This window comes from Sciurus carolinensis, chromosome 6 (assembly GCF_902686445.1).
Source record: "Sciurus carolinensis chromosome 6, mSciCar1.2, whole genome shotgun sequence".
Lineage (NCBI taxonomy): Eukaryota > Metazoa > Chordata > Mammalia > Rodentia > Sciuridae > Sciurus > Sciurus carolinensis.
Window position 1 is genome coordinate 148,562,585 of NC_062218.1, and position 18,856 is coordinate 148,581,440.

The 18,856-nt window shown below is 39.3% G+C and overlaps 1 protein-coding gene across 5 annotated transcripts in view; it reads left to right on the plus strand.

Annotated features, from left to right (window-relative positions):
• The window catches only part of Ttc1 (tetratricopeptide repeat domain 1), a 61,299-nt gene that overhangs the window by 31,419 nt on the left and 11,024 nt on the right, over nt 1-18,856 (plus strand). For all 5 annotated transcript variants that reach the window (XM_047555739.1, XM_047555735.1, XM_047555737.1 and 2 more), the window contains exons 3-6: nt 2,548-2,608; nt 4,943-5,055; nt 10,894-10,930; nt 15,828-15,976. In XM_047555739.1, coding sequence (XP_047411695.1) covers nt 2,548-2,608; nt 4,943-5,055; nt 10,894-10,930; nt 15,828-15,976 — 360 coding nt within the window. The remainder of the gene's footprint in view (nt 1-2,547; nt 2,609-4,942; nt 5,056-10,893; nt 10,931-15,827; nt 15,977-18,856) is intronic.

The following is an 18,856-nucleotide window of genomic DNA, read 5'->3' on the forward strand; positions in this document are numbered from 1 at the left end:
GAGGCAGGGAGTGATCGGTCGGGCTGAGGGATCCTGGAGACGGGGCTTAGTCAGTCCGGCCAGGGGTCCTACGGGGCCTGGCTGTTGTCTCAAAATGGCGGCAGCCACGTGTAATCAAACCTGCAGGTACTGTGACGGAGAACTTCCAGTCAACAGCAGGCAGCTGGTGCTCCACTGGCGGTTGGCGATCAGTTTGCTGACTGTTGTTGGACAATCGGGAGGTGAACCTTGTGCATTGGGTGATGGATAGGTGTAAGGCAGGCGATGGACAGGCGAGCGGCAGGCAAATGGCGGGTGATAGGTGCCTGACAGTAAGCAATCTGCACTCAAAAAAGGCGTTGATATGCTGGCAGACTGCAGGCGATCACAGCAGACAAATGGGGTAAACAGCAGGGGATCAAGAAGCAGCAAAAACTGCCTCACCAGGAAACAGATATCCTCTGCTTGAAACCGGAGTTACAGAGCGACAAGGAACGCAGCCTCCCTCTATTACACCATCTTGGATCCCTCTAAAATAACTTTTAACTGCATTTCTTAAGAGGTTTTCTTGGGTCTTCAGCATTCAACCCCTCCTTCCTACCTGGAGGAATTCTTCTGAGTTGTAATCTTGTTGGTGGTAGAAGCCCAGGGCCCTTGATCCATTCCCTAACAGCCAAGCCATGTGACCTGAATAAGGTTTACTGAACGCTCTGACTGAAACCTTGAATTTGGATCAAGTGAAGCAAAGCAAAGGGAATGGTCAGAATTTATTTGCTACATGGCAGCACTATCCTGTCCATACTCACAAAAAGACATGCTTTCTGCTTCTTGACTTCACAGAGCTGCCTCAAGTTCTACCTGCCTTCTTGAACCTGTTCTTTAAGCTTCCCAGTGGTTCTGTGAGCCCCAGATAACTTTCCAATAAATTTGCCCCTAAATTTTTTGACTTAAAGTAGTCTTTTACGTGCATGCAAAACTACTAACCAATGCAATAGAGAACATTTTAGTCCAGGTACCTCTCTAGTCCAGGTACTAGGTAAATTTGGCCATAGTGTTGTACTTTTTATCACCACTACTACCCATTTTATTTTTTCTATATTCTCTTAAAATAACCCCTTCAGGTATATCTTAAAGTAGATGATTTTTATATCTGCTGTGTGTCAGACATATAGTAGATACCAAAAGAAGTTGAATCAGTTTATACCTACCATTTTTAGTTTCTTTACTGAGATTCATGAAGTCCTCTGTTTTTTTTCCAGATTATAATAAGAAATCTGGGAAGCACCTGGTCTCATTAATAGCCTATTAACAAACCAGGTGTGGTGGCACAGGCCTATAATTCCAGTGACTCAGGAGACTGAGGCAAGAGGATCACAAGTTCAAGGCCAGCCTCAGCAATTTAGCAATACCCTGTCTCAACATAAAATGGGATGGGCAATGTAGCTCAGTGGTAAGGTGCCCCTGGGCTTAATTGCCAATTCCAAAACTCACACACAAAAAACATTAACAGATCTCCAAAGAAAAAATATTTTTGATTTGGCTTCTAATCTTGAATACCAGTTATTTAGGTTTTTGGCTTCTATGTATAAAATAGCCTGCTAACTATATTTCTTCCCTTTGGACTTTTTATTTAGTCCAAAGTTTTATGAATGAAGGAAGAGATTTTGGGGGACTTTCTATTTAAAAAGAAAAAGCATTGTCCAAGGTGGTAGCAGGCCTACAGGTGCTTCTGCCAGTTTGACTTGTGCCAGCCACGTTAAGATGTTCCTGGTGAAAAGTGTACACTGGCCCCATCGGGGAACATTGACTCTGCGTTACGTTTGATGTGTGTTGGACCATCTATATGAGTTTCTGAGTTGTTAAAACAAGCTAAGAAAAGAGAGATTTACTTATCTAGGTTTCTTTGAATTTTCCTGTGTCAGCTGCTAACAGCCTAATGCCCTAACCCTGTAGACGTAATTTGTCCTCTGTAATGTACTCTTCCTGCATCCTGTTGCCTTCATGACACAACCCATGATTGTTCCTAAGTGGGTAGTAAATTGCTTATTTTACAGAAAAATAGTAATTTATACTTATTGCCACTGTTCGGAAGCTTTTCATACGTAGTCACTTTAACCCAGTAAGCAGTAAGTCAACACTATTAAAGCTTTATTGTTTTAGAAGAAGAAACTTAAGCCTCAGAAGGATTCTGAAACTGGTTGTGCAACTTACATATAGAGCCAGAATTTGAATTTATACTGCTATACAAACCAGGGTGGAGGTTTAGTTTCATTTTTGAGTGAATAAAAATTAACTGATTCTTGAATTGCCATTCCATGCAAAAGATAGAAACAGAAAGCAAAGGACAGACCAAGAACACCTACGTTTTGTTTCAAACATGAAAATGCAATTGATGATTAGCCAGATGGTCATGTGTTTTCCTCTTGCACTGTTTGGGATTTGGGTAAAACTGACCCAGTTCTCAAAAGTTAACTTGCTGTCCATTAAATACACTTATATGTATAGAAACCCTACCTTTTATTCATTATAATATTGTGAGAAATTGTGTAATTCTCTGATCTTTTTCAGAAAAGGAGAGAGGAGAGCACTAGACTAAAGGAGGAGGGAAATGAGCAGTTTAAGAAAGGAGGTAAGATAACTGTTTTAATACTGTTGTCTGACCATCTTGACTCATTCTGTTTCAGAGTTCATGAAGATACACCAAAAAACATCTGGAAACAACTAGCAAGTCTGAGTTGCTCACTATGTGCTGTTGCTTCTCAGCACCTGGAATTTTGTTTTTTTTTTTTTTTTCAAACAACTCCATGTCATTCTCATTTGACAGTGACCCAGTTACCCTGTATCTTTTGGCATGAGCATAGTTTTTCTTTTTTGTAGTCTAATAATCTGTTAATTCTAAAATCAAGGGTGAAACTAAGCTGCTGCTTTGGAGAACACTAAACTTAATGCATTACTGTAAAAGCAAAGTCCCCATTTCTTACTCACCACAGTGCTGGGAAAGAGGTCTGGCCATTCCAGCCTAGCCCAGGAAATTACTTTACTTGTATTTCATTACTCTTTCATGTGCCCTTTTCTTTGGATACTGTGTTAGTTTTTAGTTTCTATAACAAAATGCCTGAGGCAGGCAAACTTTACAAAGACAAGAGGTTTATTTAGCTCACAGTTTTGGAGGTTGAAAGCCCAAGAAACATAGTGCCTGCTTGGTTAAGGACCCTATTGCAAATGGCAGGAACATATGCAAGAAGAAAGAATTATATCTCAAAACAGGAAGCCAGAGAGAGACTCAGGAAAGTCTCGGGCTTTTATAATAATTTGCTTTCCTAAGAACTCTGTCCAGGTGACCAGTATTCCCCTCCCAGGGCAGTACCTCCAGTGCCCTGAGGACCTTGCAGTAAACCCTATCTCTTAAAGATTCTCAACTTCACCACATTGAAAACTGAGCTCCCAACAAAAAGAACAAACTACATTAAAACCTTAACAGATGCCTTAAGTAGAGAGATGTTCTTCATGTCCTTTTCCGTTGTCTCCATTTGCTTAGAAATAAAGTTGGCGTTCATTCTGATAGTTTGGTGAATTTGATCTTGTAATAACTTTCTGTGCCATCTCAAAGTGTATATACTTTAGAAATCTAGGGGTGTTAACAAATTTCCCCTAGTTATTTTAAATTTATTTTCTTACATCTTGGTTTAGCAATTGTGACTTTTTTTCTAGTAGAACTAATGGTTCTAATTTTGAAAGCATAGATTTTTATATGGTTTCTTTTGTGTGTGGCAGGGGGACAGTTCTGGGGCTTGAGCTCAGGGCCTAGTGTAAACCAGGCAGGTAGCTTCTCTACCACTGAGCTATCCCTGGCCCTTTTTTAAATTTTATCTTGAGACAGGATCTTGCTACCTTGTCCAGAATGACCTCAAACCTGTGATCCTCCTGCCTCACCTTGCCAGGTAGCTGGGATTATAGTCGTGTACCACCACACCTGGGTTGTTTGCTAGTATTAAATATTTCAAACCTGAGAAAGGAATGAATAGATAATTTGTTCTTAATTCTGCATTTAACAGTGAACATATACATTTAATCAGCATTTCTCTTTTAAAGTCTTTGAGTTAAATAATGGTTTTTATACTTTTGTTTTTAGGTCTTTTATAAAATGTCTCTCCAGGGGCTGGGGTATAGCGCAGTGGTAGAGTGCTTGTCTAGCACGTGCAAGGCTGAGTTGGATCCCCAGCACTGGAAAAAAAAAAAAAAAAGTCTTTCCAAACATGAAGCTGAGCATGGTGGAGCAGAAACTCTAGTGAGGCCATGTCTCACAATTTAAAAAGTCTGGGGAAGTGGCTCAGTGGTTAAGCACCCCAGGTTCAATCCCTGGTAATGAAAAAAAAAAAAAAAAAAACACTTTTAGCCAAGTTACCTTTATGAAAGCACAATAGCTTTAGTGAAAATATATATGGTGTGTATGGGGGGATGTGGATGTGAGTGTGGGTGTGGGCGTGTGGTGCTGGGGATGAAACTCAGGCCCTTGTACATGCCAGGCAAGCTCTCTACCACTGAGCTGTACCCTAGCCATAAAACTCTTTTTCATCCCAAATCATGGATCCCAGACTTTAATCTCTTTGGTCTCAGTTCCTTAACCCCCTTTGAACATTCCCTTCTAAGTTGCTGAACCAAATGAAAGTGAATATCCAAGGTATGCTACCACTCTTGAGCATTGAGCACTCTTCACTGACAGCATATTCAGCTGTCAGTTCACCAAGCACATGCCTTGTGAAATTGGCACAAAGAAGCACTGTTTCTTTAAAGAGAGAGGAAAGGAGGCAATGAAATTTAGTCCCCAAAACTTAATAGACTGGGACCATCTTTTTATTTCAAACCTTTGTCTTTTATAAGTGGAAAGCTATGCATTTTGAAGTCTGATGGAATACAGTAGTATTAGGAATAAAATCATAATGCCCTCTCTTATCATCCTCAGATTATATAGAAGCTGAAAGTTCTTATAGTCGAGCCCTTCAGATGTGCCCATCCTGCTTCCAGAAAGACAGATCTATTCTGTTTTCAAATAGAGCTGCTGCAAGGATGAAACAGGTATGCATCTTTGACCTCTTCTTTTTAAGAAGCACATGGTTGTGCAGTGTTTTATAAGGTAGTTTATCTCAAAAAAGCAACATAAGGGTTTAAAGTTGCTATGTCTCTTTTCCTGTCACGTATTTCCCTTGTGTAAAGGGCTCAGGGAAGATCGGAAAATATCTTGAGAGGACTTGAGTCACACTACCATTAACATTCCTCATTAAACTAGCTAAGTGAATACTTTCATGGAAGAAAGGCTGACAAAGTTTCCACTAAACTGGGGCAGGTTAATGAAGCAAGGAGCCAACTAGTGCATGTCCCAGAATAGCTACGGCTACTTATTTTTGGCCTCTGGAATTCTAGATAAAGACTTAAAGGCACAGGAGAACACTGGTCAAACCTCTAGGTATAAAGATGCTTATTCCTAAGACTCTGATTTTTCTGTTCAGAGAATGGACACTGGGAGAAGTGTCCAATTGTTGAGATGAAAGTTACCCAGATGCCCAAAGTATGTGTCAGAGAAAGTTCAAAAGCTTTTGTATTTCAAAAGGATTGAGAACTTGGTATAATAGGGTGAGTGTGGCATAAGAAAAAATGAAAATATATTTGTTTTATACTGTGTTGGTACTAATAATGAGATTTAGTGCTGATTTTGTCTGGTTTTCCTATTTAGTCAACATAATTAATATAGCTAGATTGAAAATTATGAAAATTTTTTAAAAAATTCTGCTTATTTAACTATGGCTACTTATATCCAAAGTGCATTTGATAGGTTATTTACCATACCTTTATACAACTCATGAAGCTGACTCAAGATTGGGTAAAGTGGTTTTTTGTTTGTTTCTTCCTGTAGATCTGGTATCTACTGTTACTTTCTCTTCGATGTGGCCTGAAATTTTCTAATGTCTCCACCAAAGTCAATTTGAGTAACCAGGTTTTTTGGTATTTTGTTTTAAAAGGCCTCAGGGTAGGGAAGAGGATATGTGCTTAAATGCTTAGACTTGCAGAAAGACCTTTTTTTTTAAAAAAACCTGAACATGTATATAGATGAATTCCATCTCCAGGGTGAAGTACTTTTGAGGTGTCTCATGTGGCATATGTGGCATGGGAGAAGTTGTTTTATAGAATATACAAACCATCAGTTTGAATTAAGAAAAATTAAAAATTAGACTTTTTTTTTGGCAGTATTGGAGATTAAAGGCAAGCCTCATAAATGTTAGGCAAGTGCTGTACTACAAAACTACATCCCCGTAGCTAAAACAATTGTTTAAAGTTTAAAACAGTATTCATTAAGGTACACTACACTGATCAAAACCCACATCTAACAGTTTTTAAACATAGCTGGAAACAGGGTGCAGTGGCAAACACCTGTAATCCCAGTGACTCAGGAGACTGAGACCAGAAAATTGCAAGTTTGAGCCTAGCCTCAGCAACTTAGTGAGGCCCTAAGCAACCTAGCAAAACCCTGCCTCAGTTCTCAAAATAAATAATAAAAAGGACTGTGGATGTGGCTCAGTGGTTAAGTGCCTCTGGGTTCAATTCCCAGTACCAAAAACAGATAAATAAACAATCTGACCTTTTATATTTGCTTTTCCACCTTGCCACATTGTTAGGCTGGACATTGTCATTTTGAAATGGGATCAAGGATACCTGTAATGTCAGAGGAAATACACGTTTGTTTGGCTCCTGGGACCTGGGGTTCTTTGCTGTTAAATCTCCTGTGTTAGTAATAGTGCTGAGTTTGGGTTTGCATAATAGATTTGTCCCTAAGTTTGGAAAATGTATGGTCTTGTGGACTTTTGTCTGCATCTGAGAAGAATTCAGAATATCCACTCTATGACCAATTCCTATACAAAAAGGATGCCTTTTTTAGTGCTGAGTTTTTGGGTTTGTTCTTTTTAAGTTGTACTTTTAATATTTTAAGAATACTTGAGAGCTTCCAGCATTAGTAGCTTGATGAAATTTTGTTTTCAAGGGGGAGGTACTTGGGGATTGACCCCAGGGGTGCTTTATCACTGAGCTACACCCCTGGTCTTTTCTTTTTTCTTTTTTTTTCAAGAAAACATTTTATTAAAGATAATGTTCATCTGGATGGTGGTGCATACCTGTAATACCAACTGCTTGACTGAGGCTATGGGATAGCAAATGCAAAGATCCTGGACAACCTGGCATGACCCTGAATCGAAAATAAAAAGGACCAGGGGTGTAGCTCAGATGGAGTGCACTTACCTAGCATGTGTGAGGTCCTGGCTTCAATCCCCAGCACCTGCAATTTTAAAAAAAAGAAAAACAAGAGTAGCTGGGGACATAAGAGAGTGGTAAAGCGCCTTAGATTTGATCTAGCAGTGCTGCACAAAATGTTCAGACTGGGGGTGTGACTTGGTAGCAGAGGCCTTGCCTTGCATGCATGAGGCCCTGGGTTTCATTCCAAGCACCACACAGAAAAGTTCATCTAGAGAGATATGTCCAGGCTGGTAACACTCTAATCACATGGACTTGGGAGACTGAGGCAGGGCCATCCGAAGGCTAGTCTCAGCAACTTAGGGAGACCCTGTCTCAAAATAAAAAGGACTGGGGGTGTGGCTCAGTGGTAGAGCACCCCGGGGTTCAATCCCCAGTACCAAAAAAATAAAAACCAAGCAGACCTCTGGCAACTCTCAAGGTTCAGTTCCAAGAGGATAAAAAACTTAACTGCTGCTAGAGGGAGGCGAAATTGACTCGTGTGTCAACCCAGACCTGACACCTGACAGCTGTACAGCTTGGTTGAGTTAACAGCGTTCTTCTTCTGGAGACCCACCTCATGCACTGAGCCATTTTCAGATGCAGATCTTGGCAATGGCTAAGCTCCTGCAGGTCCCCACATTCCCAGTCCCCTTTGGGGGCCCAGTCATAACAGGAATTGAGGTCACATGGAAACCTAGAGAACATCTAAAGTTTGTTAAACTAAAACAAAATTGGAATTCCCTTTGTAGCCAAAGGACTAGGATTGGAAATTTCCCAAATTGGAACATTAATGTCAAAAACATTGGCCATTAGAAATTAGGAATATGGAAAGAATAGGGTAGGAGTTAGGTTTCACAGCAGGGTACCCAGTAAAAACACCCTCTAGGGGAAACCAGATTTCCTTTCTGTACCCTCAGCCTCTGTCCTATTTAGGGGTACACAGAAGAGTAGGGTCCATGAGACCAGAATTTTCTCTACCCTGACCCCTGTCCTTTCTCATTTAACATATGTGATCTTGTTTTGAATTTAAGAATTAATTTATGCAGGTAGGGTGTGGTGGTGCAAGCCTGTAACCCCAGGACTCAGGAGACCAAGGGAGGAGGAGGGTTGCAAGTTCAAGGCCAGCCTGGGCAACTTAGTGAGACCCTACCTCAAAATAATAAAGGACTGGAGATGTGGCTGAGTGGTTAAATGCCCCTGGGTTCAATTCCAGATACAAAAAAAAAAGCTAATATATATATTAGCTTACTGTGTGGTCATGAAATTTTTGTAGGACTGGACAGCAGTGTAGAAGTCAAGGAAATCCAGAAGTGTTTATCTTTCAAGTCAAAGGCAAACAGGCTCCCAGGATGCCTCCTAAAATAGTGTCTCCAGTCCTTTTTATTTTTAAGACAGTGTCACTAAGTCGCCCATGCTGACCTGAAACTGGTGATCCTCCTACTTTAGCCTCCCAAGTCTCTGGGATTACAGGTGTACACCTCCATGCCTGGCTCCTTGATACAATTTAAAAATCATATTCTGAATTTTTCAAGAAATTGATAGGTTAACTGCTTTAAGAAGAAGAATTTCAGAAAGCCAAGTTTGCAGTCTCAGCATCCCTGTCTGTATGCCGTTGGCCAAACTTCATATTGCATATCTGAAGAGGGGGAAAAAACAAACTGTCGTTAGTTCAGTTTTAGCCGTAGGTCTAGCTGGCTACACAAGAGCAGACAAATCCCAAAAAGAACAGGCTATTTAAAAAAAAAAAAAAATTTAACTGCTATCTTTATATATTATGTACATTTTATATATAGATTGGTATATATCTGTGTATAAAGTTTATGAAAAGATAAATAGTTTCTGATTTTTTTTTTCACACATTCACTTTATAGACTACCACTTTTAAGTATGAGGGTTTTTTGGTGTGCTGAGGTTTGAACCCAGGGCCTCATACATACTAGGCAAGTGTTCTACCACTAAGCTACACCGTCAGCCCTGTACTCTACCATTTTAAATAGTAGATAGGACCTGGATCCCCTGAGTTGTTAGTATGCTCTGTACCTCAAACAAAGGATTCTGAAGTAAAATGCCATAATTCCTCAATTTTAAGAGGCCAACTTACGATGAAGATACATCGTGACTTCATAAGAGCTTCTGGGGGTACAAAGCCATCACAGTAGGGGTCCACTTAAATTGTAAAGTTTTACTTATTCCTGTTTAAAAATTTTTTATGAAATAGAGCCTGGGCATAGTGGCACATACCTCTACTCACAGCTACTCAGAGGCTAAGATAGGAGGATCTCAAGTTCAAGTTCAAGGCCAGCCTCAATTACTTAGCAAAGCCATGAGAAATTTAGTGAGACCCTGTCTTAAAAAGAACTGGAGATGAAACTCAGTAGCAGAGTGCCCCTGGGTTCAGTCTCCAGCACCACCAAACCAAACAAAATGAAAAGAAACTTTATGACATTGTATCTCTTTGATTTGTGGACATCTGATAATTTAGAGAAATACTAACTTGCATAAAGTTATAGATTTCTTTGCTACTGAACTTCTTACAGTATTTAATATGTGAATGGTGAACATTGTAAGAGACATAGCGTTTCCCAGATAATCCTGGATCCTTTTTATTTTTATTGTGGTAAAATACACACAACATTAAATTGGTCCTTATAACCATTTTAAGGTATGTGATTCAGTTGCATGAAATACCTTCACAATGCCATGCAATCATCACTGCCATCTAATTCCATGACCCTAAAGGGAAACCTTGTGCTTGATAAGCAGTCACCATCCTGGAACTGCTTTTTGTTGAATGCTTAAACAATTTAGTAGATGTTGCTCTAAAATATTTAGCATTTCTATAGGTATTATTGGGGGTGTTGAATATTTATTTGAACTAACATTTCTGTAATATTGTTGAAAACTTCTGATTAGCAAAAATAAACATTTTAGAGCTGAAGGCATCTTATATAGAAATCAGTCCAACCTGCTCATATTTAAGATGAGAAACCGAGCCCTAGAGGAGAAAGGCTAGGTAGCATGGCCAGTGTCAAGTAGCAGGTTAGTGTCGGATCTGGGACCAGAGACCCGTTCTTCTGACATCCAGTATTTCTTCTATTATGCCTTGCTTCTGATTTCAGTAAGTTAAATCACATAGATATTTTATTTGATGAATTGTTCGTGTTTTTGTTTGATCAACGGATGATCGAAGTTTTATAACAGACCATGAACCATCTGAATACTCTCTAGAAGGTACTTCTTAAATGTGATAGTATAACTGCTATCCAAAAAAGAGTAGATCATTCAGGATCCGTAAACCGGTCATTGCCCAGTTAATGGATCACAGTTCTCTCAGTGTCGCCACTCTGTCATACATAACACGTTCTGCAAGTGTGACGGATCAGCTGGGACAGTCTGTAAGGATCCACTAGCAAAGACGCTGCCTGGCCACTTGTTACCAGGAGGCTTTCAGGTCAGAGCCATCCCCACATTAATTTTGAATTTTATCTTGAAATTTTATCATGTTTTCATGAGATTGCTTTGAAAAACATTCTGTATCTCCATAGCAGGTATAATGATCAGATCATACCAAAGGACTTTGAGCCATTAAGATAAAACTAGAGTAATGCATATTAATATTGTATTTCCTTTTAGGACAAGAAGGAGATGGCCATCAGTGACTGCAGCAAAGGTACATCTTTTGTCTTACTACCCGTTAGTATACACGAGCGTTACCTCGGCTAGACCCACAGATACGGAGGCTTTTGGTCAGGTGTGCACTAGTGCCTGTGCACCCTGCTTCTGGGGCTTTTAAAGAAGCAGCATAGTTTAGCATTTTCAGAGGTGCTATATAGTAGTAGTCATCATAGAGTAAGCACGCTTTCAAATAGGTAGTTCATTCCCTTTCTTCTATGTTAGTAACTACCTGAAGAAAAATTAAAAGGTACCTTGGCGAAACAGTGAAACTGTGAAACAGTTTACTTTGTGTAATCTCTGAATTGCTTTCCTTTGAGGTTCAAATTGAAGATCTTAGGACATGAATCTGGGTGTTTAGGGAGGAAATGCAACTATGGTGAGGTGCTTTCTCCCCCTACCCCCACCCTAGCACCAAGGATTAATCACCGAGCTACATCCCCAGTCCTTTTTATTTTTAGTTTTGAGAACTGAGACAGGTCTCGCTAAGTTGCTGCAGCTAGCCTTGAACTTGGGATTCTTTTATCTCAGCTTCCGGAGTCACTAGGATTACAGGTGTGCGCCCCCTGCAGGGGGCACTTTCTAATAGTAGCAGGCAGAGACTTCTATTGTAATCACTCTTCCAAACCTACTTCCCCAGGGCTGGGGATGTAACTCAGTGTTAGAGCACTTACCTAGAACGTGTGGGGTCTTAAAAACCCCACAAGCATCACAAATCAGGAGAATTTGCCAATTACTCTTTCAGATTCTATATAATGAATCAAGCCTTTGCTATATATCTGAGTTGCATTAAGGGCTTTACTTCCCCCCAACTTTTTAAGAAAAACCTCTAAATATAGGATCACTGCTATTTTGAGGGTGTTTTGTTTGTGTGTATGGGGTTTGGTTGGTTGGTTGGTTTATTTGGTTTTTGTTTTTCCAAAATTTTCCTGATAGTGTATTTTTCGGTTTTTCTACTAATTTTTTTTTTAACATTTTCTGAGGGAATCACAGTCAGAAAGAAACTTGTGTATTATCTATTTCCCCTTCACACTAAGCATAAATTCCCTTGTCTGGTTTTTATTTGTTTGTTTTTAATTCAACAATCTCTATTCACTTTTTAAATTTTTGATTGTTTTGTAGTATCTAAATGAAATTATTACTACAGTAAAATCTAGCAAGCTACATCTGATCTGTCTTGAGCTGAAACTAATTATGAATGTACTATTTTGTTTGAAAGAAGGTATTTAATCTATTTCCTCTATGTGAGATGTTTGGATTCAAAAAGATAACAACAAGCTGTTGATCTCCAGAGTTCCTTTCTCTGAAACCAGGTAGCGGGGGAAAAAAAAAAAATGCCTTTGTAAGCTTGACTAGCAGGTTTACCATGGGAAACAGTTAATTTCCAGCTGTATCCCTGTGTGTAGGACTCTTACCAAGAAAATGAGGGAAAGGGAGGAAAGTGTTTTCCAAATTTCCTTTTAGATTTGCGTACATTCTTATTTGTGTGCCTAGACATGGATGCATTGTATTCGTGGGCAAAGTGGGTTAGTGGTTTCTGGGTTCAATTCCCTCCCTTACCTCAAATACGTATACACCCTCGCTCTCATTCATACACTTTGGCAAGAATTCAACAGCTTATTTTTAGATCTCTTTACTACATAAGGAACAGTATCTAATAATAGTCACCCTAGGGTTTTCAGTGTTGGCATAAATGAGGTTTAAGGTTATTCTCTATGTAGATTAACAAGGAAAATCACATCAGATTAATATTAGTTTTAGAGGTATAGAGTAGTAATAGGGAAAATTTCTTCTCTGCAATACATACATACATACTCGGAAACTGTCTGCCAGTCTCATAGGTTGTGGTATCTGACCTAACATAAATTACGGGATTCTGTTCTACAGAAGATGCAGTATAGGTCGGTTGGAGTGTTCTTCCTGTGGGTAGCATGACATCGTGACTGGGAGTATTAGAAAAGGGTGTGGCGTACCAGAATAAGAGGAGGCTGACCAGCAGCCTGGAGAGTTGACACGTTAAGAGATTCGGGTTCTTCCTGGAAGCCTCTTGCTGACCCCGCATCCCTCTCTACCTTCTGTACACTTCTCTGTACCTGCTATCTCAAATTGACTCCTCCTGTTTGTTCTGTCCTTCTCTCACTGCCACCAGGCTTCTGTTTTATCCATGTCGCTGAAGGCATGGCTCCTTTAAGGTCATCAGCAGTCTCATGTCACTCATTCTGGTAGTCAGTTCTCTGTCCTCCCCAGTTATTACTGCATCCCAGAAGCATTTAGTACCATTTTTCATAGCATCCTGCCTTTTAAAGGAATTTTTATCCCTAAATTCAATGACACCATGATCTAGTCATTCTCTGTTTTTTTTGTTTTTCCTCCTGCTTCTTTGGTTCTTCATGCTTATTCTCTGCTACATTCTCTGTTAACCTCAACATTTTGGAAACCCTTAATTTTAACCCAGGATAAGGCCTCCCTTTTTTTCTCTGTATTTTTTCCTTATTTGATCTTATCTAGTTCTGAAGCTTTAAATAGTCTATGTAAATTAACTCAATATAGCCATTCCACAATATTTGCATACTTTAAAACATCATGTACACCATAAGTGTATGTAATTTTGTCAATTTAAAAATGAAATTAAAATGGTTAAAATATATTAATTATTCTACTCAAATTAGAGCAAAAAAGTAGAATTAAGGGAAACAAAAGAAATGTCTTAATAAAAATAAAAGCAGAATTGATAAATTAAAACTGTGAAACTAACAAATATCTACCATCTGTATGCTACCTTCAGCACTGACCTCTTTGTAGTCTGTAGACCGATATCCCATTGCAAAGCTGTTGTCTCTTCTTGGATGTCTGGTAGGCATTTCAGATTTAAGGTGCCCATCCCCCGCATCCTTTAAGACTTTCAGTTAGTTCTTTTCCATTCTAATAAATGACTTTGCCATACATTCATTTACTTCAGCTGAAGTGTTTGTGGAATCAGCCCTGATTGTTCTCTTTAATTCCCTTCCATGAGTCCTGTGGGCTCAAATTCAAAAGCACATACTTAACCTGGCTACCTCCTTCAAGCTCCACTCTTCCACTCAGACCAAGCCAACACCGTGCCTCATCTGGGTCACTACAGTAGCCTCCCAACTGGTCACACTGCGTTCACTCCTGTCCCCCACTCTATAAGCGAAGCAGTCCTTGAAAAAATGTATATCAGACTAGGCTTGGTGGTGCACACCTGAAATTCAAGCCACTCAGGAGGCTGAGGCAGTAGGATCACAAATTTGAAGCCAGCCTGAGCAACTTATTGAGACCCTGTCTCAAAAATAAATAAATTAAAAAGGACTGGGGATATGGCTCAGTGGTAAAGACCTCTTGGTTCAATTTCCAGTATCACCCTCCCATCCCCACCCCACCCCCCACCCCCCAAAAAAAGTAAATTAGATTATGTCTTATGCTTACTAGAAACCCTTCCAGTGACTTCTTATCACACTTAGATGAAAGTCCAAACTCTTCCCTGGCCCAGAAGGCCCTCCATAGTCTGGACCTTACCTGTGTCTTCAACCTCCTCTCTCCTCCAGCCTCCACGCTGTTCACTAACATGCTAGTATTATTCTTGTTTAAGGAATCTTATTCATGTTACTCCCTCTAACTGGTACATTCCTGCTCTTCTTTCGAATGGTTGACCTTCCTCAGAAACTCCCTCTTCATATTCTCTGCCCACTCTCTGAGGTTACCTCTTCACTTGTGTCTCCATTACCTTATTTCATCCTTCATTATAGCACTGTGACTGCAAGAAATCATTCCCCTGTGTGGCTGCCTGCTCTTACTGTGCAAGGACAGCATAAAGCCTCATAAGAACAAGGTCTTATTTACTGTGATAGCCCCAAGTTACACTAAATTAGACTCAAAGATTAGATACTATGTACATGTTTGCTAAGAACATAAGTGAATGAAAGAGAAGGGTATATTTTATGAAGAGGAAAAGTTTTAGAGACAAGACATTGCTTTCTAAAAGAAGAAGAAACAACTCAGAAGGGAATAGGAGAAATGCAGTATACTTGAACCAGAATAGGAAAAGGTTGTTAGGGCAGTTGTTGCTGCATAGAGGAAAGATTGTACACCAGTGACCTAAAGACACTAGAGAAGTAGTTTGAAAGAACAGTGAGGGTTTAGCCTGAAATAGTCAAGGCCTAGAAGAAAATAAAATGATAGTCTGCCACCAGACTGCTTTCCTTCAGCTCCCCTTTGGATCTCTCTTACTCATTCACTGTGTACTTAAGCTCTGTGTTCTGGCCTCTTCTGGACTATGTGAAAGACATAAGCAAATAACAGGACTTGGAATATAGACTTAGGTTTGACAAACTAAAGCCATAAGCCAATCTAGCCTGTCACCTGGTTTGGATATGAGTGATTTCTATATTTTAAAAATATAGAAGCATATTTCTGTATTTTAAAATACTTGTTAATTAAATCAAAAGAAAAATATTATTTCATATGTGAAAATTATGCAAAACTCAGATTTCTGTGTAAGTAAAGTTGTATTAGAACACAGCCACCCTTACCTGTTTACGTATTGTCTATACTTGCTTTTGTGTCACAGTAGCAGAGTTAAGTAGTTGCAACAAGAATCATCTATTCGGCCCACAAAACCTAAAATCTTTATAACTTTGTTCTTTACAGAACGTATTTGCACACTTTAGGTATAGGCTTTGACAAAATGACTTCTTTCATTCCTTAGAGGATGACTGACAAACGAGTTTCGTATAGCCAAACACATCCAGGTCCTTTTTTCTTTTTAGCATATTAAGCAGATTTTATTTAAAGGTAATAATACAGACTTCTCCTGGGAGGGAGAAGGGGGCCAGGCCCTTTTTTCTTTGTGATAACAATTCGTTCTCTTTTTACAGCAATTCAGCTAAACCCCAGCTATATCAGGGCACTTTTGAGAAGAGCGGAGTTGTATGAGAAGACAGACAAGCTAGATGAAGCCTTGGAAGACTATAAATCTATATTGGAAAAAGATCCATCAATACATCAAGCAAGAGAAGCTTGTATGGTAAGACCTAAAATTTTAAAATACTTTTTCTTCTATTCCTTTTGTTTGGCACTCAGCAAGTCTTAAATAATCCTTTCTGACATGACTATATTCCATTTCTGTGCTGATCAAAATATGTGAGACTTAGATCTTTGAAGTGGTGGCCACATATCCATTGCAACCACGTACCATTTAATCTCCATTATAACAGTGGCATATGTAAACCATTAATCTCTAGAGTTGACCAGAAATGCATTTCCTTGTTGCACTAGGGGACTCTTGTCCACTATATTTATACAGATTGGGACAAAGTGATTCTTGGTACTGGAAGTGATAAACTTCTGGTTTTCTGTCCAGCCTTTTCCTTACTCAGTCACCAAGATTCTATTCTGTCATGCGCCCAGGACATTTCCAGGTGAATATATCTTAAACAGACCTCCTAATCTTTCTTGTAATGGCTGTTATTCTTGTCATTGGCACTGACAATTTGTGCTTCTAAAGTTCATATTTCTTTTTATCTCAGTCATATGTTAGCTAAATGATACCAATTTGCACCCCCCTTTAAAAATAACTCCAGATTTGTGCTTTTATTTTTATTACCAGCCTTTGAATTTTCTCTTATTCATAGAGCACCATATCTAATATGTGCTACAGAGTTAGATGTTTGTGTTATACCCAAGAAATAATGGATGTTCAAATAAGTTTGAGAAACACTGGCTTTGAGAAATTGAATAGTATCTTCAGTGCCAGGCTTTTCAGAGAGCCATTAGGATGAATCCTGGGTCGCCACTGTGCAGTAGAAATTGCAGACAGCAAGCAGGTGGTGATGGGGTTGTGGGGGTGGGCAAGGCATGTTTTATTTAAAACAACCCACGAAATTTTTTGGATTGAAGCCACTTGCCAACATGTGAGCTTGGAGAGATTTTACTGTATAAAAATCTATGACTGGGGTTAAGGCTTAGTGATAAAGCGCTTGCCTAGCATGTGTGATACACTGGGTACAATTCTCTGCACTGCATATAAACAAATGAATAAGATAAAGGTCCATCAACAACTAAAAAAAAAAGAAAATCTAGGTGTGACTTTAAAAATTGGAAGATGTGCAAAATACATTCTACTGTCATATATAACCAGTTAGAACAAATTTTAAAAATCCAATTTTTTTTTAAATTGGAAGATGTGGACATCTGGGTCTCCCTTACCTCCCACATGTTGACACTCAGCTGCTCTCCTTTTCCACTGCTGGCCTTCCCTCTCCTTCCTGCTGTGCACTTCCTCTTTCTTATCTACATTTCCTCTCTGCCCCTCTCCCCCAAGGGCATTTAAACTGCTGCACAGAATTTCCCTCTTACTTCCACAACAAACCCAAGAAATGTTCAGGAATATCCATGCATTGATATCTTAGGTGATATTTTTGTTTAACATTTGAGGTAAATTCTTACAGTAATAACAAATATTTATGTAAAGGTGGCTGTCAGGAGATAGACTGGTTTGGATACATAAGCAGTTTGGAACTAATTTTAATCTAACTTTCTCAGACTCATTAACAGATCTCTGGATGATGATAAGAGTAATTTAAATGTGAAATGAAAGGCATAAAGTTCTTAAAATTTAACCAAGTTCTTGGTAGCCTTTTTCTTTGTCAAGTTAGTTTTAAGCCTTTAGTGACAATAAGCCTTTTATGGTAGTTGTTATATGTGGAAGGAATTTATTTTGAATTTTTTATAAATGAGTTATTGGACCCCAAAATACTTGGGACCAATTACAGGGCTAAAAGTGGACATGAAAGTTTCTAATCTAGCCAGGCATGATGGCACATGCTGTAATCCCCGCAGCTCGGGAGGCAAGAGGATCTCAAGTTCAAGGCCAGCTTCAGCAACTTAGTGAGGCCCTAACAACTTAGGGAGACCCTGTCTCAAAATAAAAAAGTAAAAAGAATTGGGAATGTGGCTCAGTGGTAAAATGCCCCTGGGTTCAGTCCCCAATACCAAAAAAAAAAAAAAAAAAGAGAGAGAGAGATTCTAATCTAGATCAGTGGTCCTCAACTAGGGCAGTTTGGGTTTCAAGGGACATTTGGCAATACCTGGAGACATTCTACATTCTGATTGTCATGACTTGGAGGCATCTGGTGGGTAGTGGCCAGGAATGCTGCTGAACATCCCACAAATATCAGAATGTCCCTCCATAATGAAGAATTGTTCAGTCCAAAATGTTAATAGTGCCAAGATTGAGAAACCCTGAGGTAGGTGATGATTTAAGGACATTTAAGATTGATTCAAATTTTTTTTTTTTTTTTTTTTTTTGCGGTGCTGGGGATTGAACCCAGGGCCTTGTGCTTGCAAGGCAAGCACTCTACCGACTGAGCTATCTCCCCAGCCCTGATTCAAACATTTTTAACAAATTAGATTGTGATTGTATAAAGAAGGAACTTTAAGTTAGAAGATACAAATCAGAAAAAAAAATTTTTTTTGAAAGTTGCAAGCCTGGTGATAGTACACACCTATAAATCCTAGCCATTTGGGAGGCTGAGACAGGAGGATCACAAGTGCCAAGGTGTCCTGGGCAACTTAGCAAGACCCTATCACAACATAGCTTAATGATAAAGCAGTCCCCAGTACTGAGTAGGAATACAGCTATCACCCATAATGCCAATCCCTTCACTGACTATATTCCGTTAGACATCTAATGTGGTTTAGGAAGTTTTTTGCCATATGTACATATATATATTCATATTCACCTAATTTTTATTGCAGTCCTTTGGTCTAGGCACTCTGTTAGAAGGAATATAACCGTGAAACAGACCAAATTATCTGTGTGTAACTCACCCACAAACATAAACACTTGGGGGCTGGGGAGATAGCTCAGCTGGTAGAGTGCTTGCTTTGCAAGCACAAGGCCCTG